Source organism: Rutilus rutilus (genome assembly GCF_951802725.1).
Source record: "Rutilus rutilus genome assembly, chromosome: 4".
Taxonomy (NCBI): domain Eukaryota; kingdom Metazoa; phylum Chordata; class Actinopteri; order Cypriniformes; family Leuciscidae; genus Rutilus; species Rutilus rutilus.
In genome coordinates, this window is record NC_140212.1 from 45,281,660 (window position 1) to 45,306,731 (window position 25,072).

Genomic DNA, 25,072 nt, shown 5'->3' on the forward strand with positions numbered 1-25,072 from the left:
GTTTTGCTTGTAAAACCGTCTCACACACACCTGGATCTTCCTCATCCTCCTCTTACACACCTGGGCCCGTATCCCTAAAGAATTTTTGTGCAAAAAGTGGCTCCTAGCGGCCAAATTCTAAGAAAATTCTCAGAGTCATGACGTTTTCTTAGAATTTCCCCTAAAAGTGACACGAAAATCCCAGTTAATATAAAAGCTATTCCTCAAGATTCCTAGCGCTTAAAAGGGCTCCTAAGGCGAGATCTGCTAAGAGCAGGGAAGAGGACTTTTAGTGGCTTAGGAGTTCCCCTAAGCAGCTGCACAAAATGGCCAACAGAGGAGGCAGGAGAGATGTCCTAATCCCATTTGTTAACAAGCCTTCATAAATAGACCAGCCAGCAATCACAGACATTGATAAAAGCTGAGCCGTGTTACCCTCGTTAAGACCACACTGAGTTGTAACGTTGCAATTTCTACTTCATTAAGGACAGCCCCTTGAGATAGGCCATCTTGTTTTCAATGGGGTCCATATGGGAGTGAAAGTACAAAATATGCCAGCTAGGATATTAATATGAGCAAGTAAGACACTAATCATTATTTGAACAGGGTGTAATGAGCTTAAGTTTTCACATATTTTAGATTCTAATGTTAGGCTATAACCCCTACAGCTTACTATTCATTTTCCAGATATTTTCTTGAATGTGAAAAATTATTTACAATTACAGTCTGCATAAGATTAGAGTGTATAATTATGTTTATTGATTTGAGGGTACATCCTTTGCTCATTATCACCAAAAGTTCATTTTCATCAAACTTGTAGGATCAACCAATCACGGCTTTTGAAATGATGACTCATACCTAGCAACGGGGTCAACCACACCTCCTCACTAAGATAGGATTTTCCATCCATTCCTTGCTCAGAGTTCACTGAAAATGTTCTGGAATCACTTCTAAGCTAAAACTCCTGGCAAGGAATTTTTAGGTTAAGTTAGGAGCTCTCTGAGAGGATTCTCAGAATCTTTAGGGATACGGGCCCTGATCTTCCTCATCCTCCTCTACACACCTGCTCTTCCTCATCCTCCTCTTCCTCCTCTTACACACCTGCTCTTCCTCATCCTCCTCTTACACACCTGATCTTCCTCATCCTCCTCTTCCTCCTCTTACACACCTGCTCTTCCTCTTCCTCCTCTTACACACCTGATCTTCCTCTTCCTCCTCTTACACACCTGATCTTCCTCATCCTCCTCTTCCTCCTCTGACACACCTGATCTTCCTCATCCTCCTCTTACACACCTGCTCTTCCTCATCCTCCTCTGACACACCTGCTCTTCCTCATCCTCCTCTTCCTCCTCTTACACACCTGCTCTTCCTCTTCCTCCTCTTACACACCTGCTCTTCCTCATCCTCCTCTTCCTCCTCTTCCACACCTGCTCTTCCTCACCCTCCTCTTCAGGGACGTGCACAGACATTTTGAGGGGCAGGGGCTCAAGTGAAATAAAGGGCACTTCTCATAATTACGTTTTTTTTTTTTTTTTTTTACAAAAAAGTGTATATAGGCCTATATTAACGCAACTCCTTTTTAAAAAATTTATTTAAAAAGTTAATTAATTTTATCTTCCTCAAACTCACGCAATTGTTTCATTTTCAAAAGATGCAACTAGTTTCAAGTATATATTTAGAATAACCTAAATAACTGCATCAAGCAGAGGGGCGTGTTTTACTAATAATTTGTTTATTTTTGCACAAGGCACTACATCATTTTAATTATTTTGGTGTTATCAGAATACATAACACTTTAAAATCAACACAAATATTCACTCTAAACTGAAGAGGGCTGTTGCTGCTATTTTGTTAACTTTACTGAAAAAAAACACTGCAAAAATGATTGACAAAATACAAAAATACAGCAATTTAATAAAATTATTACAAAAAAAGGTCTTCTACTTCAAAATAAAATCTGTTACTTCCATTCCCTGGTTGTCTCTCCTTCCTCCCTTACAGCGGCAACCTTCTGGGGCCATGTCCCTGTAGATGTTTATGCATGTACACACACACACACACACACACACACACACATACACAATAACTGATGGTGACTGACATGGACTTAGTTTCACATTTGACTGTATCATCATCATCAAATAAAACCTTCAAAATCCACATTTAGATGGAGTTTGTTTTAAACCTACTACACTCTAAAAAATATTCTGTGGCTTAGTAAATATTACAGAAATATTTAACTTTATTAAAATCTCTGAAAATCTTACTTGATTGTTTGAATTAAACTTACCAAAATAATTGAGTAAAAATTCAATAAAAGCCAATGTCATGTATGTGGTTGTATGGAATACTATTTTATAAAGGTTTAGAAGAAATAAAAAAGTTAAATTGCTCATAAATAAAAAGTTAATTTATAAATATTATTTTTTATGTTTAATGTTAACTTATTTCTACTCAGTTTTATGTATTAATGTACCAGATGCAGTTACTCAGATTTACTACATTTTTTAGAGTGTATCCTCCATCTGTTTGCATCTGTAGATTTCTTCTAAATTCACCAATTTAGATTTCTAAATTTCAGGGGGAAAGACTCTTGATGTAAGTCATTAACTGGGGACGTTCTGTATGCAAATTAGGCGTCAACTAGTGATAGTTCACTTTGAAATTAAATTTTGGTGTAAATTTTAAATGTTTTAGCTTACCTCAAGGGCATCCAAGATGTAGGTGTCTTTTTTTCCGCAGTAGTTTAAATTTTGATATTTTTAGGTCAAACCGTTCTTGTCCGTCAGTCATATAATGATGGTCACGGTCTCAAAGAGGATGCACAGAGTCCAAATTAAAACAATTCACCATCGTCCAAATTAAACAATTCCCCATCGTAAGTACACATTGATGGCCTAAGACACGAAACGAGCGGTTTGTGTGAGAAAACAAACAGTATTTATATCGTTTTTAGCTCTTATACACAGCCACGTCCAAGTGATCTGAGGGCGCGCGCGCATCCTGGTGTGTGACGTGTACGCAGACTGATGCATAGATATATACACTAGATGTCGCCTTAAAGACATTCGTTCCAATGACCTGCCGTAGACAAGGCGACATCTAGTGTATATACCTATGCACCAGTCTGCGTACACGTCACACACCAGGATGCGCGCGCGCCCTCAGATCACTTGGACGGACCTGATATTTAGATATACTATTCTTCAATAAATATATTTGTTTGACAGGGAAGCTGTGCGCAAACAGGAATATATATTATTTTTCAAAAATAGAAAAAAAGCACTCCAGAAAAAAGGGCACTTTCTCTCCAGTAATAAAAAGGGCAGGTGCTCAAGCCCCCTTTGATGTCTATGTGTGCACGTGCCTGCTCCTCTTCCTCCTCTGACACACCTGATCTTCCTCATCCTCCTCTACACACCTGCTCTTCCTCATCCTCCTCTTACACACCTGCTCTTCCTCATCCTCTTCCTCCTCTGACACACCTGCTCTTCCTCATCCTCCTCTTACACACCTGCTCTTCCTCATCCTCTTCCTCCTCTGACACACCTGCTCTTCCTCATCCTCCTCTTACACACCTGCTCTTCTTCATCCTCCTCTTACACACCTGCTCTTCCTCATCCTCTTCCTCATCCTCTTCCTCATCCTCCTCTTCAGCTCATTAGTTCAAAAATAAAGTATTTTTTTATGGTCTCTGACTATGTGTAAGATCTAATGACTAATTATTATAATAATGACTAATTATTAATGTGTAAGATCTATGTGTAAGATTGTGACTAATATTGAGTCAATATTATAAACACTACAGATCATTGGTTAGAAAATATAGAGTCATTGCTGCGTCCAGTGGCAGCGCGTAGCAGAGCAGAAGCAGCAGTGATGCAGCAGATGTGTGTGTGTGTGTGTGTGTGTGTGTGTGTGTGTGTGTGTGTGTGTGTATATATCAGTGGTGGCTGCTGGTCTTTCAAAGAGGGGAAGCTCATTTTCAGCCTACATTGTTTATAAATGTCCATTAAAATTGTTAAATTGTTAATGTCCATTAAAATTGTTAAAATTGTCCATTTATTTATACGTAAATTCTGCCCTACGTTCCTTTTCAAGAAAATGCTCTTCTTTTCCAGTGACTTGACCAGTGTCCTCTCAATGGCCAGCAGAGTTAGGTATAATTGTATAAATGTAATAATATAATAAAGGTATAAATAATAATATAATAAAGTATAATAATACTAATACTAATAATAATAATATATATATTTAAATAATTGTATTTTTTATTATTATTACTAATAATAATATTAAAAATATCATAAGTAATAGTATAATAAAGGTATAAATGTATAATTGTGTGAAATGTATGATGAAAATTGGCTAGCAATTTCGACAAGCAAATACCAAGAAATAGGTTGCAGCAGTTTGTCTTTCGACTACACTTGCAAAATCCGCGATGGGACTAAGCTCGAGTAGCTTCAGCGCCAGCGACTTTTTATAGCATGAAATCGCTGTTAATCAAAAGGAGACGCAGCCTTTCGACAGACCATCCAATCATCACGCAGAAGCCCGGAGTCCGGGCCAGCCTACTCCTCATTCACCCCCAGAGATGCTGAGAGTCCGCGGGCGGGACATAATCGCAGCATTTATCCAATGACCGTCAGTTTCGAAGCACTGAAAAAAACTGTTCAAAGCGGCTCCACTGAAGTCACTGGACGCTGGGCTTCAACAGGGAAATGCACTGTGACGCTACGGGAATGTATGAGAAGGAAATCGAGTCAGCCGACCTGCTATATGTAACTGATTATGAACAAACTCGTCTTTGAGATGAACGTGTTCTAACGCATGTTTAGTCAATAAAATGTTAACACAATAGTACATATTCGACCAATAATTTTTTGACATTATAGGGGAAGCCGAGCTTCCCTTGCAGGGAGTCTGTTGCAGGCTAACCTCCTTTCCTTAGTTTCTCGGGTACTATAGGGTGTGGTTGGAACTAGGAAGTAGATAAAAGCAGTGTTTAGGGTGGATGAATTGTTTGGTTGGCCCGGTTAGCGTGCGTCAAGTGCGAGCTGGTGAAAGCTATTCACACAGGAATTAGAATTCTCATCTTCAGCGTCAAGCACAGCTTGTTAAAAGTTGGACGAGAGTAGTTCATTCATACTGGTTGGCGCATCGCCTTTGTTCTCAGCTGAAAGCAGGGATGGTAAGCGCCTATTATCTGCAGCATTTAATACACAAAGTATGATGCCTTGAACTGATGAAGTGAAGTCACACGTTAACATCTCTCTCCTGGTTCTCAGCTGTGAGCTGGAGCAACGAGAGCTTTTCATTCACACTGGCGACGTATTGCTGTTTGTAGCTGTAAACAGGAACGGTAAGCATCTGTTTATTGACTGTTGCGTGCAATTTAGGAAGCTCGGTAACCGAGGCCGCACTTTAATAGAGCTATCCTGCTCGTTCTCAGCCTCCTTGGTCTCAAACGGGAAGCCTAGTAGCCGAGCGGGGCACCAGTAGTTAATGCAACTAAGAGCGGGGATCCTTAGTGCAAGGTAGCTAGTCATTAATGTAATTATGTAATGATGTAGTTCATTAATGTGGGATGTACTGTGCTATTTGTTTGTGTCTTCCCTGCTTAAATGTGTTGAATTATTACTGTGGGTAAAAATTTATTTTATATATTTATTCTGTGTGGTATGTTGTAAGTGGGATATTATACAGTGTGAAACACTATTTTGTAACCCAGGGAAGGACAATACAAATATAAAGAAACTTGTGCAGTTGGTTTTATGCTATGTGTGCTTATGGTATGTTTGTGATTTGTTGCAGAAACTGAGTGCTTCTGGGTGTGATTGCCGCTTTTCCCCCTATTGTAATTTTAAGAATTATACTGTACCTCCAAGGTCTATTGTACATTTTGTTTATTTGTTTTGTTTGTTTCTTTTCTGAAGGGATGTTTTTTTGTTTTTTTTTAATGGTCCAGCAAACAGTATTATAACATTGCACAGCACTTGCCCAAAGCTAGCCTCTAGCGTAGATTTGGTGTGGTTTCACATGTACTATTCAGTTTTGAGCTTGCTGTGTACAGAGTTTATCTATTGGGGGTGCTGTGCTAACTGAGATTGAGGAGTCTGATGCACTGTGTTTCTGTGTGATAGTGAGGCCTTGCTGTTGGCCATTTGTGTTCGTCTGGACAGTATTATTTGCCAACCTTCAACATTTTAACCATACCATTTGTGATAACAAACTGAGATTTCATCGTTATTTGGCAATAATTTGGCAAACTCTGTGTGGCAAGGCGAGTTAGATCCCGCCCTATTATTTGTGGTTGTCACCTGAGCCTATTGGCAGCCATCCCTGGCCTATTTAAGGCGGAGTTCAGGCCACCTGGGTATGCGTCATTGTCACGGTCGTTTCTGTGTGGGTGCGCGCAGCTCTGCGGGAGGTAAGTACCTAACTGTGTGGCTAATGTTGCTGCTAGTACACATGCACTATTAAAGTGGGGATGTATTTGCTTTAGCCAGGTGAGGGTCTGCATTGGTAAGTAAGTAATTAAGTAAAATGTGCTATACAAATACAAAGTGCTTCACAACAAATGGAGGAATACACAACATTTATAAATACATTTCAATACATAATCAAAAATGAATAGCCAAAAATGAATAACAAAAGCAAAAAATAAAACAGAAATAAACAGAAATACACATAAGACCGGCCTAACCACCCTACAATGGATCAACATTTATAAACAATGTAGGCTGAAAATGAGCTTCCCCTCTTTGAAAGACCAGCAGCCACCACTGATACACACACACACACACACATCGCGGCACTGCTGCTTCTGCTCTGCTACGCGCTGCCGCAGTGAAACGATCGTATGTCCGAGTAGCAGTGACACAGTAGTTTAAAGGCAGGGTTGATGTGACCATAAGAGAGACGAAAACAAACACATAAAAACGACACAGATGTGACGCAGCAGCAGCCATGCCGAACAAAGGCGCCATCTTGCTGGATCAAAACCTGGTGCGACTTTGCTTTTGGGTGCAGGCTGTCTTTATCACAGGTATGTTTATTCCAACGGACTAATGTTTGTTCTGGTGTGATCCCCGGTAACCTATGCTTCCATCATAGTGCAGCTCATGTGTTTGATCAGATGGAACACCTGTACATTTGCGGTTTGCCTATTATGAACGAGGCTGTGAGTAACTGAATATTCTGTGGGTCTAGCGATCTACTATTGGGTATGTATATCTAACCACTTTAGCATTATGAATTGGGTGTTTTTAAATTCATTCATTAATATTTTGTCTATTTTTAGTGCGTCAATCCACTCGTGAGCGGTTCGTCTCTGTGGACTGCGGGGCAAATGCTCCCTAGACAATGTTGTTAGACTGCACTGTTTGTTCTGCTGCCATTTATACTACGATGTGACCGTTTCAGTATTGTTTTGACACGTCCCCTCTGATTTGTTTTTCTTTGGTTTATTTAGTATTTGTAGATTTCTATCCCCTTTTCGCAACCCACCAGAAAGACTTCCATCAGAAATCAAATATGGACAAACTCCCACTCCTGCTTGGAGAAAGCCCAGCGAGCTCAACCCTGGCTGCCCGGTACGTGAGGTCCTGTCACGACAAAAGAGCCTCCAGCAGGACAGAGCTACCAACTGTATAAATATTAGAAGATTAGACATTTTTACTGCTATGTTTATTTTCATGTAATTTCTATTTTCTTTTTATTATTATTTATTTATTTATTTATTTATTTTTATTGTATAGTGTTATGAATGCTTTGGCAATGTAAAGATTTCTTTCACCATGCCAATAAAGCTATTTGAATCTTGAATCTTGATTGCTTTATGCTAATGCTGGTGGCCTAAGTGATGAGTGGCTAATCTCAGAGCCGGCATTTAATGTGAGATGTACCATTAATGGTGTAATTTAGCCCCACCTTTTGTTATAACGCCACCAGCAGTTTGTTCGTTTATTTTAGCTCTCTTTGGTCGGTGCTTTTCCTAGGGACTGTGGAAAAGTGAGTTACATTCTATACCTGAGAATAGCAAATCTCTTTTGTCTAAACGTTTTGATTTGAGTATTTAGTGGAAGCCCAGCAATAAGTTTCTGTTTTCATTAATTTCTTTTGGATTTGTTTTCTGTGATTTAATCTGTTTGTCCAATTAATTGTTTTCATTTTGTATTGTTTGACTTTATTTTGCTGTGTTTTGTTCTGTTTTTGTTTATAGCAGTTGGCTGCTCCAATGGTTGAGTCTAGGCTTCAATGGCAATTTGATGTAAACTCCTTGGGTCACACCAGCCTGTTTAACTTCTGTGGCCAGTAATTTGTCAAGTGTTGACCTCTTTTATAGTTTGAACTTGTTCTACTATAACTTGATAACTTGAAGCATGTGTCTGCAGCTAATTGTGAAATATATATATATTTTTTTGTTTCTTTCAGGAGCTGAAGGCCCCCGGTGTAGGGAAGCTAGCTGTCGTTGCCCTTTTGGTGGTGGCGTTTCCTTCACTTAGCGAGTGTGAGAGTGAGAGTGTTTGTGTGGAGTAGAATTTGGTGAGTGGTGTGGTCTTAGGATACTCACTGCCCAGCTCGCTGCACTACTGGTAAGCCTCAGCCTGAAAGTCTTTTTTTGTTTGTTTGTTTGTTTTCTTTATTTTTGGTCTGCTGCATACCGAAGTGGTGTAAACTTGTCCCCTGAGTCAACAGTTTTTAAAATAATAATAATTGTTGTGAAAATAAAAGTATTTTGTATTCAGATCCACGTCTCTTGTCCTCTGTGGTAGCGAACCTGTCTGTCTTATGAAATTTGGCGTAGTCTGCGCTTTATTTTGCTCTTTTGTCCATAAGTGTAACTTTTGTCCTTCCACTACCCCGCCACATCTGGTTACAAATTGTATCTTCAAAAGAGCTAATTTTTCCCTATCAATTTAGCAACTGAGACACTTTCCCAACATAATTTCCCCTTTAAGTGGGCTCAGGAAGGATTCAGATATCTAGGCGTATTCATCTATAAAATCACACAGATATCTTTAGAATTTTTTTTTTTTATTCTTTAATTGATGTTTATAAGGCAGTATAGAGAATCGGTCCTCTCTTCCTTTTTCGTTAATTCTAGGGGTCTCAGTATCATCAAGGACCTTTATGATAAAGGATTTTTTTTTGCCTTTTCAGAATTGTCAGAAAAGTTTGATCTTCCTAAAACGTATCTTTTTAGCTTCTTTTAGATCAGACGTTTTAGTACAAAATCAATGTCCCCGGTTTTCTAATCTTCCTCCTGATTATAACATGGACACCCTTCTTTATCTTAGCTAGACAGAAAAGGGCTAATCTCTGTAATTAATGAATTAATAGATTGATTAAATCTTGACCCCTCTGTTTGACTCAAAAATACTTGGGAACAAGAGCTGGGGTTCACTATACTTGAAATAGAGTGGGATTATAAAATAGATTTAGTACATTCTTCCTCTATACGCGCCCAGCACAGTTTGATGCAAAGCAAGATTCTTCAAAGAATACACTACACCAATGCCAGACTACACTATTTCACAACACTATTGGCCTGGAGGCTCATTCTCTTTAAATGTTAACATGCATGCCCTCCTTCATATGATAGATTGATAAAATAAATTATCTTTGTTTAAAGCTGAAAAAAAAAAAAACTTTCATAAAACATGGAAACCTTTGTTAAATTATATTTATACCATTGATCTCGCACTTGAAAACGCAGACGAGTATAACCTATATCTTTTTTTTAATTCTTTTGTTTATATTGCATTGTATTTTATTATTTTGTACACTTATTGTATTGTTTAACTATTACACTTATAGGGCCCTATTTTAACGATCTGAAACGCAAGTATCAAGCGTGAAACGCAAGTAACTTTGTGGGTGGGTCTTGGGCACTGTTGCTATTATACCGGCGGGATAAATGACTCTTGCGCCCGACGCAAATCTAAAATGGGTTGGTCTGAAGTAGCTTCATTATTCATAGGTGTGGTTTGGGTGTAATGTGAAATAAACCAATCAGAGCGACATCTCACATTCCCTTTAAGAGGAGGCACGCTTGTTCCATGCCGGATTGCTATTATAACGGCGGATTTGCCCGTCGCGCACCAGCAGCGGTTCACAGCCGAGGAGACCAACGTTCTCGTCAGGGCCGTAAAACACAGAGAAGTGACATTGTATGGGGATGGGAGAAACCTATCCAAATTAGCTTTGGTTAAACAGGTTTTTATTGGTTATAAAAATTTGGGTAAATGTGTAGATTTATGCCTATTTGTTCACATCTTCATGGACACAACAATGATTTCCCTCGTGTGTTAAATAATAATGTTCCTTGTAATAATGTTTGGTTTTCTAAAAATGAGAACTGCTGCGTCTGTGTGTAGATGAGAAAAGCAAAGTGCATGCGCGTTGTGCACACGCTACATTGATTATGGCCAAGCATGTGCCCTTAAAATAGCATATGAATAACATCAGCAACATCACCACTGACTTTAGACTAGGTTTTTCCTGGTCAGTGGTGGAATTGTTTTCTAAACCTGCAAAATAGCACCAGGGAACGTTTGCGCCAGAACACGCCTCCTCTTTTCGCTGCACCGCCCCCGGGAGCGCAAATGCATTTCCTAGTTTACTGACGTGCGTCTGTGGAGGGAAAAGTCCACTGTGTGCGGGTGCAAAATAGTAATGATACATGCGTCGGTGTACAAAGTCAATTGCGCTGGGTGCAAGATAGGGCCCATAGTTTGTTTATTGTTATGTTTATTGTTTTATATATACAAGATGTTGTATCTGCTCAAAATGCCAATAAATATATTTTGAAATAAGAAAAGTCGGGTATGTGCACGTGTCACACCACTGGACCTCTCCTAACACAGGCCCCCTTTCAGACATACTACATAAGTTGCAAAACTATTTTACTGATGAAATCGCAGAGCAGTGCTAACAGCAAATTTCTGTGTACTTGTATGAGTGTGTGTGTCTGTACTCTGTGTGTGCGTTTTTATGGGAGAGCGGGATAAAGTGAATAAAAATTAATTTTGTAGGAAACTCATGGAAATGGTTTGTGATTAATATCCTGTTGTTTGTTATATTTTCTTTTGTCTTTGTGGGTTTTGGTTGTTTTGCTGTTGTAGGCTGTCAGGACCTCTGAAATAACTGAAATCATTTTGCAAAATGATATGGAACTGTAATGCAGTCAAGACCTGCCTAGAACTACTTTACCTGTGCGTTTACTGTAAATAATTGCACACCTTATAATGTTCGTCAGCCAATCAGAATGAAGCATTCATCAGCCCTGTAGCATAACTAGAGCTAAACCTCTGTACATTCTCAATAAGAACGTTTGTAAATGTAGTAATGTGGGTAATAAGTGAAGATTGAAATGCTGTTTTTGGAGTTGTTTAATCAACTCTTCATGCTCTACATACTTGAGTTTATCCAGTCTGTAGTTTGGATCCTCCAGTTTATCAGTGAGCAGCTTGACTCCTGAATCTCCTGGGTGATTGTAGCTCAGATCCAGCTCTCTCAGGTGTGAGGGGTTTGAACTCAGAGCTGAAGACACATAACCACAGCCTTCCTCTGTCACCATACAGCCAGACAATCTACAAAGACATACAGCAACAGTTAGTTTGGCAATCAGACGTTACTATCACACACTGTTCTTGGCTGCGTTTCCCAAAAGAATCTAAGAATAAATTACTTTTTTTTTTTAATTACATTGTTTTGAATTGAAAATATATAATTTACATTTAGACAAGAAACATTAACAGTCATACAAATAATAGTGAATGTGTGCATATTTCAAAATAAATTATTATTTGCAAGTATTTCACATGCATTAATTTACAATGAATTATAGTTGCTAATAAATTCTTAATTTCCTATTTTAAATATCTTAAAAACATTTTTTATTAAATCTGTTTATTGATCTTTTAAAATAATACCAGGATACAGATACAGGATAATAGTGAAAAATATATGCAGCTCATAACATCTCTCAGCCAGTCATCAAAAGATTTTGTTTACATAGCAGAAGAACGCGCCGTCTAGCTAATAATGTTGAGAAGGCAAAAGCCTTTGCAGCATTTCCAGACAAGCCAGTGACATTTGGAGAAAGTCCAAAAAGTGCAACCAAAGGACAAGGCTCAATCTGTCTCTTTGTCACTAAAGAAAAACAATTAAAGATTGATAGCCAAAAAGAAGTTAAGGATGGACATAACCCAAACATATGTAATAAATCAGTAGGGGCCTGATGGCAACAATGACAGAGAGGATCAACACCAGGCTTAATTTTTGCCAACCTCACTTTTGTCCAGTTAATACAATGAATACATTTTAATTGGATAAAATGTGACAAGCACAAATAGAAGAGGTATGAACACGGGACAGGATCTGGTTCCAAGTCTCATCATCAAATGTGAGGCATAGATCCGACTCCCACGATTGTCTAATAAAAGAGATAGAGGAAGTGGAGATGGAGGAAATCAGCCTGTATATCGTAGACAATGTACTCCTTTTATCTAAGGCTACTTCAAGAATCTGATCTAGTGAAGATTTTGGTGAAAGATTCAGAAAGTCAGGGAATGAATTTAACAAAAGTTCTGAGCTGAAAATATCAAAAAAATTCTGCACAAGTGAGAGATAATTTTTGTTTCAATTGTAAAAAGCTGGAAAAAACATTATCAATGTAAATATCATTGACAGCCGAAATTCCTGCTCTCTGCAAAATATGAAATGCTTTGTCATTAACCCCCTGGGGTCGGCAATCACCCCGGCGTGATCTGCTCGCTTTTTTTCTTATCAGTGCAAAAGAGACTCAAAATACTCTGTCGATTTTGATCTTACATACAAGTGTATGTAACACTTCCAATCCTGTTAAATGTCTTTTATTTTTGTGTATACTCACAATAAAAACAAAGTGTTGTGCTTTTTGCCAAATAAAGAAAAATAAGCATGATGCGAGTTCTGCCTTCTCTCTGTCAGTGTAGTCCATTTTGAAACGCGTCCGAAAATGAACTATAACTCAGCGAATACTCGGTCAAACAGGCATACAGACACACAGGCATGAAGCTTGAATTCTCTTCTTTTAAATGAAGTAATTTATATAAAAAACAAATATTCTCAGTTTATGTAATCTGTATGAAAAGTGAGAGATGTCAGCCGTTCTCATCTCAGCTCATTAAGTTTTAATGTGACCCCGCCCACGGAGAGTGCGCGCTATTCAAACGCAAATGATTTGAGGCAATACATACAAACCTGTGAACGCCCACATCAGCTGGATAAAACACACTGCGAGTTTAAATAAGACTGCACTTTATGTCGTCTTGCTTCGCTGGGTGGAATAATCCTTAGGAATAATTTAGTTTAACATCGAGGAACAACGGATCCAGCTATTCAGAGGACTGTGAATAGTAAGTTTTTCATTCTTAAGTGCTTTGTTCTAATCGCGATATGCACTTACATTAGTAAACATCAGAGGTGGGTAGTAACGAAGTACATTTACTTTGTAACATTTACTTCAGTATTTTTTTGGAAAAATTGTACTTTTAAGAGTAGATTTGAATGTGGGTACTTTTACTTTAACTCGAGTACATTTCTAATGAAAAAACTGTACTTTTACTTCGTTACGTTGGGCGACATTCCTCTCGTTACTTTATTTTAATGCAATATGTGTTGTTAAATGCGTAGTTTATTCCAAGCGCGATTTATCTTTTTTCTGGGCTTGAGCGATGCTCAATTCACAAATGAATAACTCTTTTGAGTCGAGTCTGTTCAAAGACTTCATCAAACAAGTTGGCAGATCTGTCTAAATCAGTTCGCGAATCAGTTTGATCTGTTCAGTTCCTGCACGCACTGAATCGTCTGAAGCGATTTCAATTCACACTCGACTCGGAGTCGTAACAGGAAGATTTAAGAACATCAAGAGCGTTAGATGAAGTGGCTGTGGACCTACAGTACAGTCAAGTGAGAGCAAATCTTCAAATGCATTATATTTTTGCCAGCGATGAAGATCTTTATTAGTTGATCATCTTCGTAAGCAGTCTGTGAATGAATGATTCCACAGGACGATACATTCGATTTCATTTCACTCAGGTAATACATTTTACAACCAAACAGATTTTTACGGCACGATAGCACTACTAGGAAGTATGACATTACCCGTTTTTTGGACATATACATTAATTTATACATTACATAAGCTACCATTGTTCACAGTTTATGAACACCCGCCTTCCCGCGGTAATTTTGTGTGTATTGTTGCGCAGTGGCGTGCGAACTTGACTGCCTTTGCCTGCCGTAGACACAGTTAACCAGTTTAAACATGCTTGCAGAAATATACAGTTGATTATATTTTGGAGAACAGACAGAAGAAGATCCGTCGATGTACTTTTGTTTGTTTTTTTATGTTCAGATGTTCAGTAGCAGTCATGAGCGCGAGCACATGTGAAGAGTTTTAACTCTTTCTTCTCTGTGTCAATTGCATACCTTTGAATGCAACATTCTGCAGATTCACTTTATTTCGACATTGTCTAATAATCCAAATGTAGTTGTATAAGTTACTATTATACAAACCAAAGGACAGGCAATGATTTTCGGGCTACAGATGGCAGAAATAATGCTTGTCTCTTCTGTTTTTGTTGCAAAGATAGCCAATCTACTTATGATAATAATAGTTATTTAAATAAAAAAAAAATCTAAATAATATAATTTTATATATATGACGACTTCAGATGCAAAAGCCTCTAAGTACCATCTGAAATTTTCTTCTAAAAGAGCATTTTTATCAAGCTTGTATGTTTATGTTCAGTTATTTCACTTAAATGGCAATGAAAAGTACCTATTAATTGTCATTAACCCCCTGAGGTCGGCAATCGCGCCGGCGCGATAGGTTCGTTTTTGTTCATATCAGTGCAAAAGAGATTAAAAATTATCTGTTGATTTTGATTTTACATACTTGTGTCATACATCAATCGATCCTGTTAAGTCTGTATTATTTTTGTGTATACTCACAATAAAAACAAAGTGTTGTGCTTTTCGCCAAATAAAGAAAAATAAACATGATGCGAGTTCTGCTTTCTCTCTGTCAGTGAAGTCAATTCTGAAACGCGTCCGAAAATGAACCATAACTCAGCGAATACTCAGTCAAACAGGAATACAGGCACACAGGCATGAAGCTTGAATTCTCTTCTTTTAAATTAAGTAATTATTCTAAAAAAACTATATTCTAAGAAAATATTCTAAGTTTATGTAATCTGTATGAAAAGAGAGAGATGTCAGTCGTTCTCATCTCAGCTCATTATGTTTTGATATGACCCCGCCCACGGAGAGCGCGCGCTATTCAAACGCAAATTATCTGAGGCGATCCTCGCAAACCCGTGAAACGCCCACATCAGCTGGATAACACACACACCGCGAGTTCACTTTCAGACTCATGGACTTTACGACGCTGTGAGGAATAATAGGCTACTATCTTGATAATAATCCTGGAAAATTTACCTCAGAAGTGCTGGAAGTTTCGTTTCGAGGAGCAACAGATCCGGCTGAGGAATAGGTCAGTTATATATTTGCTTTGTTCTAATCGCAAGTGTCTGTACAGGCAAAAAGACTGTTTAAATATGAATCGCGTTTCAGTGTATGAATGAATGAACGCACAGATGCGCGCTGTTGTGTAGCTACTACAGCTGGCACAAATACTGTTTAAATATGAATCGCGTTGCAGTGTATCATGAATGAATGAACGCACAGATGCGCGCTGTTGTGTAGCTACAACAGCTGGCACAAATACTGTTTAAATATGAATCACGTTTCAGTGTATCATGAATGAATGAACGCACAGATGCGCGCTGTTGTGAAGCTACTACAGCTGGCACAAATATTGTTTTAATATGAATCGCGTTTCTGTGTGTGAATGAATGAACAGCTTTCACCAAACTCTATTGCTATAATGAGATGAGTAAAAATCGACTACAAAAATTGGATAGATTATAAAGTTTTTACTGTAAAATACTGCCACATCAAATAAGCTTATAATGTTGCTTATATATATATTATAATCTTATAATGTTGCAAATAAGCATATATATATATATATATATATATATATATATATATATATGTTTTGTCAAAAATAATCAACTAAGATGTTATTTTAGTGTTTGTTCCAATATAGGCTATATTCAAACTAATGAATCCTTAACTTTGAAATACGTATAATAAAATGTATACTTTAGTTTTTACAAAGAAAGATTACACTGGAAATATTGTTACAATTTTAATTGTTGTAATTGTATAACCTTTTTAATAAAATAGCAAAAATATATACAAGGATAGATGTAAACAAAATCTTAAAAGGTCAATATAAACCTTCTCTTTAAATAATTTTTATTGTGTTTTATTAGTGACACATTTGGGTAGAGAATATATTCCAAAACTTTCTGAAAATACAGTATGAGAATTAACTGCACAATTACTAGAAATGTTTACCTTGGATAAAATTTGCAAGCACAATTTGTGAATGGCTCATTAATTATGCGGGCCCCATTGTCTCCTCAGGTGCGAATCACTCAATATTCATGATGGTGTTGGATCGTTGACGCCCACTCGCATATTGCCTTTCCAAACAGAAAGTGTCTTGCAAAATTTAAATCAATGTATTGTTTTATGTGAATGATCAGGCAGGATGATTTTCACATCATTTTGAAGAAAAAACTCTAAGACACATTAGAGAGTATGTTTAGTATGTGTTTTGTGGCCTTATTTCAGAAACTTTCATTTTTAGTTTTTTCAATAACCATGCATAAACATTATTCTCTCAAAAATACAAACATGTACATACATGTTGATCACATATTATGGTAGCCCTGTTTGTGCTAAATAGAGTGTAAATACACCTTTGCCATTCATATGTTTATAAGAAACTGAAAAAAGCACAAATGTCAGGGCATGTCAGAACATCTCAAGGACCCCAAAAACACCTCAGACCCCAGAGGGTTAAAGTGAAATTACTGAACTTAAATATACAAGCTTGATAAAAATGCTTGTTTTAGAAGAAAATTTCAGATGGCACTCAGAGGCATCATGAAGTCTTCATATATATATATATATATATATATATATATATATATATATATATATATATATATATATATATATATATATATATATATGATCCAAAGTAACTAGTAACTAGCTACTTGAGTAGTTTTTTCATTGGATACTTTTTTAATCTTACTCAAGTAACTATTAAGATTATTACTTTTACTTTGAGTAAATATTTCTATAAGTACTTGTACTTTTACTTGAGTACAGTTTTTGGATACTCTACCCACCTCTGGTAAACATGTTATTTTTACATGAACACATCTACTAGTTTTGCTTTTACCAAACTATATTGCTATACTGAGATGAGTAAAAATCGACTGAAATATGTTGAAATAAAATGTCTTTGTATAAGCAATGTATTAAACTGCAAATTAACATTTATATGCAAATATTTCTGCTCATATGTTAAATATAGGGCTGAACGATTAATTGCATTTGCGATAATATCACAATATGATGAAATGCGATTTTTTAACCGCAAAGCTGCGATTACAGTCTGGTCACATGACACGCAAGAGTAAACCAGTCTGTACTGCAGATAAAGCATCAACTTGGCACGTGTTATGAACTGCTCCGAGACACGAAGGTTGAGGATCCAAATGCAGTTTTTTTTAAAGGGTTATACAGAATCGTAGTCAAAATCCAGGCAAAGGTCATACACAGGCAGGCAATCCAACAAACAGACAAATCCAGAGGGTGAGGCAGAAACAGGAAAACCAGGACACGGGCAGAGATCAAGAACCAGGAATAACGACAACAAAGGAAATGCAGTGGGATAACGTACAAGACTTTGCAGGGAATGATGAGGTGAACCAGGCTTATATGGGGTGAACTAAACAATATAATGAGACACAGGTGAATGTGATAATCAGGGATGATGAGTCCAGGCAGTGAATTATGGCAAATGTAGTTGTGAGTGAATAATGATAGTCTGATGTAGAGTGCCCTCAGGTGGCTCTCAAGGGCACTCCAGATGATGACCGTTACAGCACGCTACAGGAAATAACAGTTTATGTTTAATTTATGTGATATTGTGTTATAGATTCTCTCCAACGATTCTGTATCGATTGAGATAATTTCAGATTTATGTCTGAGCTTAGTTTTAAACACAGATATGTGATGACGCGTGTGCTTTATAAACAACCGTATTCTGCTTGCTTCTAATTCCTCTGTCACACACACGACACCACTCGAACTTTACGAGAAATAATCTTTAATAAAGTTCGGAAAAGTTTAAGCGAATTACAAGGACATTCGCGGACTTCATTGCACAAGATATGAGATACGTGCGGTTTGCTTGATGTTATTTTTGTTACGATGTTACGACGGTCTCGCCCGCCGATATTTTACTTACAAATGTTCTACGAAGGCATCATATGTCTTGGAATGCAGTTGGCTTATATATTAAAAATATGAAAATTACCGACAGAAGCTGCTTTCAAATACTCACGCGCGCTTTGCGAAGAGTGCTTGAGCATGCGGCTGTGAGCGACTCCGTCTACGTGGTTAATCCTCTGGGGACCAAAAACGCGCCCGCGCGTTTTGCTCGTTTTTTTTTTTAGCAATGAAAAATAAACACAAAATGCTCTGTTAATTTTGATCTTTAATTTTCGTGTTATACATCAATCGATCCTGTTCAGTTTCTATTTTTTTTCTGTATACTCACAATAAAAATAAAGTGTTTTGCTTTTTGACAAATAAAGAAACTTTAACATGATGCGATTTCTGCCTTCTCTCTGTCAGTAAACTCCCATTTGAAACGCGTTCGAAAATGATCTATAACTCCGCGAAAATTCAGTCAAACAGGCAAACAGACCCACGGGCATAAAGCTTGAGATCGCAGCTTTTAAATGAAGTAATTTATATAAAAAACAAATATTATCAGCTTCTGTAATCTGTATAAAAAGAGAGCGATTCCAGTCGAGCTCATTACGAGCTCATTGACTTTAATTCGTTCACGCCTACTCACGGAGCGCGCTATTCACAAGATAATGTGTTAAGCCATCTATGCAAAACAGGTAAACGCCCCCAAGCAAATGCATTAAACGCTTCAAGTTTCATCATTCAGTCACCTGCGCGTTGGGAAGATGACACGGTACACCGGTGCGGAAGCCCTTCAGCTCGTCCTGGATACTAGCGGCGAAGAGTCCAGATTTTCATCAGAAGAGGAGCGCGACTACTCTGATGACGACCGTTTGTATTTTGAAGAGCAAATTGATCCAGCCGTGGATAGAATTTCGGATGAGTAAGTATTTATTCTTACTTGCATTAGTTGACAAGCTATTCAAAACATGAGCTTACATATTATATTGGGTGGACTTGCCATCCAGAGTATTGACATTTGATATCTACCTATATTCAACACGATCTAATGAAAGTGCATATCTATACCATGAATTTAATATCTCGTACCATTTCAACGTCAAAAATGTTTTGTTTTGTTTTTTTGTGTACATATGCTACACCCCTTGGTTAAGAAAATTTGTATTTGTATGTGTAGCCTAGCAGTAAATGATATGTTTAGATCATTATGTATGAAAGATAGAATTTAGAAATTATTTTAGAAAGTAGGCCTAGTAGGTGTTTAGATTATATTTTGACTATATAAATGCTGCCTCATTATCATTAACGATGCATGCTCGCAAATATCAGTTGTAAATGTGTGTAAATGTGCTGAAATGTGTAAATATACCCAGTTAATGAAGTGCACAAATGTGTTAGGCTAATGTTTGCGGTGTGCCTCTCCGGTAATGGCCCATTGACACGCATATAGGCTTATTGCACGCGTCTAAAATTATTTACATCAGTTATTCATTATAGACTAATGCTACTATAGTTATATTTATGTAATAATATTCTTCAACTTTTTTAAAAGGAATGTAGCTTCATCACTACCTCCGCCTGCAACTCGGAGTGCGCTTAGCAACACAGTCAGAAATCAGAAAGAGTAAGTACATATTTACCAACTGCCTTTACTTTTGTTTATTTTCCTCACATTTGATTTGCTTAGAGCCCGCATCAACGGGGCATAAGCATTTACTGTGAGATACCTGCCTTTACTTTTGTTTATTTATCGCTCACAATTGCTTTGTTTATAGCCGACTGATTATTTATTTTGGTCACATTTGATTTGCTTAGAGCCCGCATCAACGGGGCATAAGCATTTACTGTGAGATACCTGCCTTTACTTTTGTTTTTACAAAATTACAATAAAACAGATTGAAAAACAAAACATTTGAATCTCCTCATTCTTTGTTAAGGCTGCCTCACTTGATGGCCCATTAGCACTTGGGGGAGCGTCTATGTCACACCCCTGGTCTGAATCTCATTAATATTGATGACCCATTACCACTCCCACGGATAAACCTCTTCTGACAAAAAAACTGTTTTACAATGTTTAAATCAATGTAGTGTTTTATGTGAAAAATGAGGCAGGATGATTTTCACATAATTTTGAAGCTAGAATTCAAAGGGACAACATCCATTCGTCAAAAGTCTTGTGGACACATATTTAATATGTGTTTTGTGTTCTTAAATCAGCAACTTTCATTTTAATTTTTTCCAATAACCACGCATAAACATTATTCTCTTAAAAATACAAACATCTACATACACGTTGCTCGCATATTATGGTAGCCCTGTTTGTGCTATATAGAGTGAATTTACACCTTTGCCATTAACATGTTTATAAATAACTGAAAAAAGCACAAATGTCAGAGCATGTCAGAACATCTCAAGGACCCCAAAAACAGCTTGGTCCCCAGAGGGTTAAAGGTCCCATTCCATGGATTATTTTTATTATTTTATCATGTTTCCAGGGGTGCCCTTATAATGTTAGTATGTTTTTTAGATCAGAAATTGTTATAATTTAGAAATAAAAGGCTTTTTTCTAGATATTTCTATATTTCTATATTTCCTAGCCTGATTTCATTCCCTGGTTTGAACACTCTGTTTGAAGGGGCGTGTCTGCTGAGAGACTTCAGTGTAAACGCCCTCTGCTGTGATTGGCTGAAATGCTTGCATATGAAATATCTGGCATTACATGTGGAACTATCTGGAAAACTTTTACTATTACAGCTATTATACGTTTTTACTATTACAGCTATCGGGATTAACGAATCGTGAGAAGTTTTTTAAGTATTTAGATCTCTTTCAATCACATAAAAAATTGCAGTGACGAGCATTGAGCAGATGACAGCCTGTTGATCGCGTGAAAAAAGATCTTATCATTGCAACGCAGTTTCTGCACTCACTAATGATTTCACCAATGCAAACATGAGGCATATAAATACAGTAAGAGCTTCGTTGTGCAGTGTAACAGCGTCATTGATTTCATAACGAGTGTTGGCAAGTGTCCATATAAACTCGCGCTGTGTGATTGACAGCTTGGACGATTGGAAAGGGATTGTTCTTTGATCGCTTTCTGTATATTAATCACAGTTTAAGTTAGATTATTTTCATCCTACTAAGAGAAACGATGTGAAGTTGATCGCTACTTCCTTATTAAATCACTACTTGTACTTACCGCTTGCTGGAATATAGTTGAAATTGTCCCCTTCGTCAGTATGAAACGCTGAGAGAAGCCTGCTTGATATTATCCCAGGTTAGAAAAACAGTCCGTGGTGAAATGGACAGAGCAAACTAACTTCGAATTAAACTTTTGCGGTATCCGATTATAGATAAACATCAACCATCTGTTGACATTTCGCCATCAATACGCCTGTGTTCCTGTGGGCGGAGGTTAGTCTAAACACGGTTCTGGTGATGTCACTAATGACGGAAGTAGAGGGGTGTAGTCCAATCGAGCCGTTTTTTGTAGTCAACTTCTGTTAAATAAAATATCTCGCTTGGCATTGAACTTTGAGCTTTATAATTTTACAGATATTATTTATACTCTAACAACAACATTACACACTAACTAAAGTTTGAAACATGGGATCACGTAGAACGGGACTTTTAAGGACAGCGCGAGATGGCAGTAAGAGGACCACACAATAGTGGGACAGGCGAGACTGGGGAGCTGGAACCCTCTTCAATACTGACCCAAGCCGGACCCAGTCACTGAGCCCGAAATGACTCTGAAACCAGAACAATGTAGAGTGTATAGTTGCTTCCCAGTAAAATAAGAAATAAGGAAGGGTAAGCCCACCCTCAAGCTTTGGTTTCTGAAATATTTCTCTACATATTCTGGCTGGTCCTTTGATAAAAAAAAAAAAAGAGATTGTCACAGTTTATGAATGCATTGTTTCCTGCTTGTCTCGTGTTTATGTTGTTACATGTGTGTGGGTGTGTGTGAGTGGGCGTGACCGGCAATCATCATCTATCAGAGCACAGCTGATCTCACTCACGGCGCCAGTTGCAGTTAATCCTCTCATCTTTAAATACTCACCTATTTCTCATCTCCTTTGTCAGATCGTTGTATGAGGTCCTCCGTGCTGCATGTCTGTTTCCGTTCCTGTTCGGCGTTCTCCAGTCTCGTGCTTCATTGTTCCTGTTCAGTGTTTCCCAGTGGATTACTTCATCATGTGGATTTCTCTCCGTCACTCACCAGCGCACTCTACTCACCGTCTCTTCTGTCCTGTACTGACCATCAAAGTCCCTGCTAGGGATGTTAACCGATGACCGTTTGACCGATGGTTGACAGTATCAACGTTAACCGATCAAAGTTGTCGGTAGTCGGTAAAAAAAAAAAAAAGTGATCTCTAAATTAGGCTATTATGGACAGTGGACTAAACGCTACTACAGTTAGCCATTTCATTCCAAGATTTTTTTGTGTGAAGTGAACAAATACCTCACACTCAATTTTTCATAACTCGCCTGTTTGTACTTAATAAACCAATAAAAACATTTGGCGCGAGGTCACAGCGTTTGGGTTCGCGCGCTCACATCTACATTTCAGTGGTAACAGATAAGGTGATGATGATCATCATCTTTCTTTATTATTGTAGCACTACATCAAACTAAAGCAGCGTCTCTTCGGAGCTGTCATTTTCTTAAATGAGCCGCGGCAATGTTTCAAATGAGCTTCTAACGCTAGACAAACGCCTTTATTTTCAACGCGATCACCTTGTATCCAAACCATTTCGAAACTAAGGAGCCATTTGTCCTCCGATTACATACAGCGCCGCGTTTGCGGGACTCATGTTTCGGGTAAATCAGAAATTGGAAAATTTATTGGATATAACTTTTATTTATATTCAATTTATAACCGGAGAAGAGGCTAAAGGAATTGACAATTCTCAAAACTTCGGGTAAAGAAACATCCGGATCAGAGATATAGAGCAACACATCATCACTGTATAAAGAAATGTTGTGAACAGCACCAGCTCTCCTAATTCCCTGTATGGTCTGCTCACTACGAATGGCAATTGCCAAGGGTTCCCAATAACCAATGCAAAAAGCATTTGTCAAAATCAAAGAAATACAAGACTGACGAAGGGTTGGAGGCAGGCAGCCATTATTAATGGAGTCTAATCTAGACTAAAAACAGATATCTTTGGCCTAGAATACACATAACAAATTATAGACTTCTATAATTCAATGTTAGGCTGCATAGATTAGGTCAGCCGAAACCGGGAACACTTCCCATAAAAATCCTGATGTGCTTGTTAAATCATAAGAAGGATGGCGTCTACGCTAATATTACATACTGAACATATTGGGGAGGAATATAAAAGTTTGCTGAAGCGCAAGAAGTTTACTTGGCTTGTCACCATTCTCAAAAAAATGCATGTTTAGTCTTCAGCAATAACTTTTTGATAACATTGAGTTGATAACATTAAAATCAGATTGAAATTTGAGTCTCTTTTTGTAAATTTCAGGATCTTGAGAAGCTGCATAAGCCGAATCGAGCCGAAGAATTTCAAGAGATAATTCTTCTAGCTTCATCCTTCGTTGTCTATTTACACAGTCTGAATATGAAATGACTTGACCCCGAGCATATGCTTTCAAAGATTCCCAAATTGTGGAAGATGAGGTCTCAGGGGTGGTATTTATCTCCAAAGAGATATCTAATTGGGTTTTTAATGAATCACAAAATTCTTTCTCAGAGAGCAGTAAAGAATTAAATCTCCAACTTTGAGAACCAAACATCTTATCCTGAAACTGAAGAGAAAGTGAAAGTGGAGCGTGGTCATATATAAGAATGCTGCCATATGAACAGGCCCTCACTTTAGACAACAATTTCTTGTCTAAGAAAAAGTAATCATTGCGAGAGTAATTAAGGTGGACATGAGAGAAAAATGAGTATTGTCGTGCTGTGGGATATGAAAAGCGCCATACATCAGCTTGACCACAAGTAGTTTAAAACAAATGAAGTGTAATTGCAGTTTTAGAGGGTTGGGCAGGTTTAGTGGATGAACGGTCTAGAGAAGGGTTCAGAGAACAATTAAAATCACCTCCCATAATAAGATAGTGTGAGTTTAGACCAGGGAGTAGAGAGAATATTTTCTGAATAAAAGTTTGGTGCGTATATATTAGCCAGTGTCACGTTTAAACCATAAAGAAGGCCTGAAACAATAACATATCTACCACCGGAATCAACTAAGGTTTGTGAAGGAGAAAACAGAATACACTTATTGATAATAATTGGCACCCCTCTAGATTTACTGACAAATTTAGAATGATAAACTTGTCCAATCCATTTCTTACAAAATCTGGCATGATCTTTAAGTGGGTCTCTTGCAAAAAAAACAAAACAATATGAGTATTTAAATGTTCTAAATGTGACATCATCTTGCTGTGTTTGATTACATTGTTTAAACCTTTGACATTCCAACTGGTAGAATGAACACATGAACCCCCTGACTGAGCACTGAGTAAGCTAGTGGACATTGGTTACAACAACAACAAAAAGATAAATGACGAAAACATGAATAGTGTGAGTTTCTTCTGTCTTGACATATCTGAGATTCTGAGATTAAGTGAAAGGAAAGAAAAAAAAAAAGGAAAAAAACATGTACTACATTAGTACCAACATTACTCATTATCACAC

General features: G+C 37.6%; 1 protein-coding gene across 4 annotated transcripts in view; it reads right to left on the bottom strand.

Annotated features, from left to right (window-relative positions):
- The window catches only part of LOC311289544 (protein NLRC3-like), a 69,654-nt gene that overhangs the window by 14,047 nt on the left and 30,535 nt on the right, over positions 1-25,072 (bottom strand). For 3 of the 4 annotated variants that reach the window (XM_084407631.1, XM_084407630.1, XM_084407633.1), the window contains one exon: positions 11,406-11,579. In XM_084407631.1, coding sequence (XP_084263757.1) covers positions 11,406-11,579 — 174 coding nt within the window. Of the gene's footprint in view, positions 1-1,349; positions 2,005-11,405; positions 11,580-25,072 lie in introns of those variants that run through there. The other variant, XM_084407632.1, reaches the window with a different exon arrangement.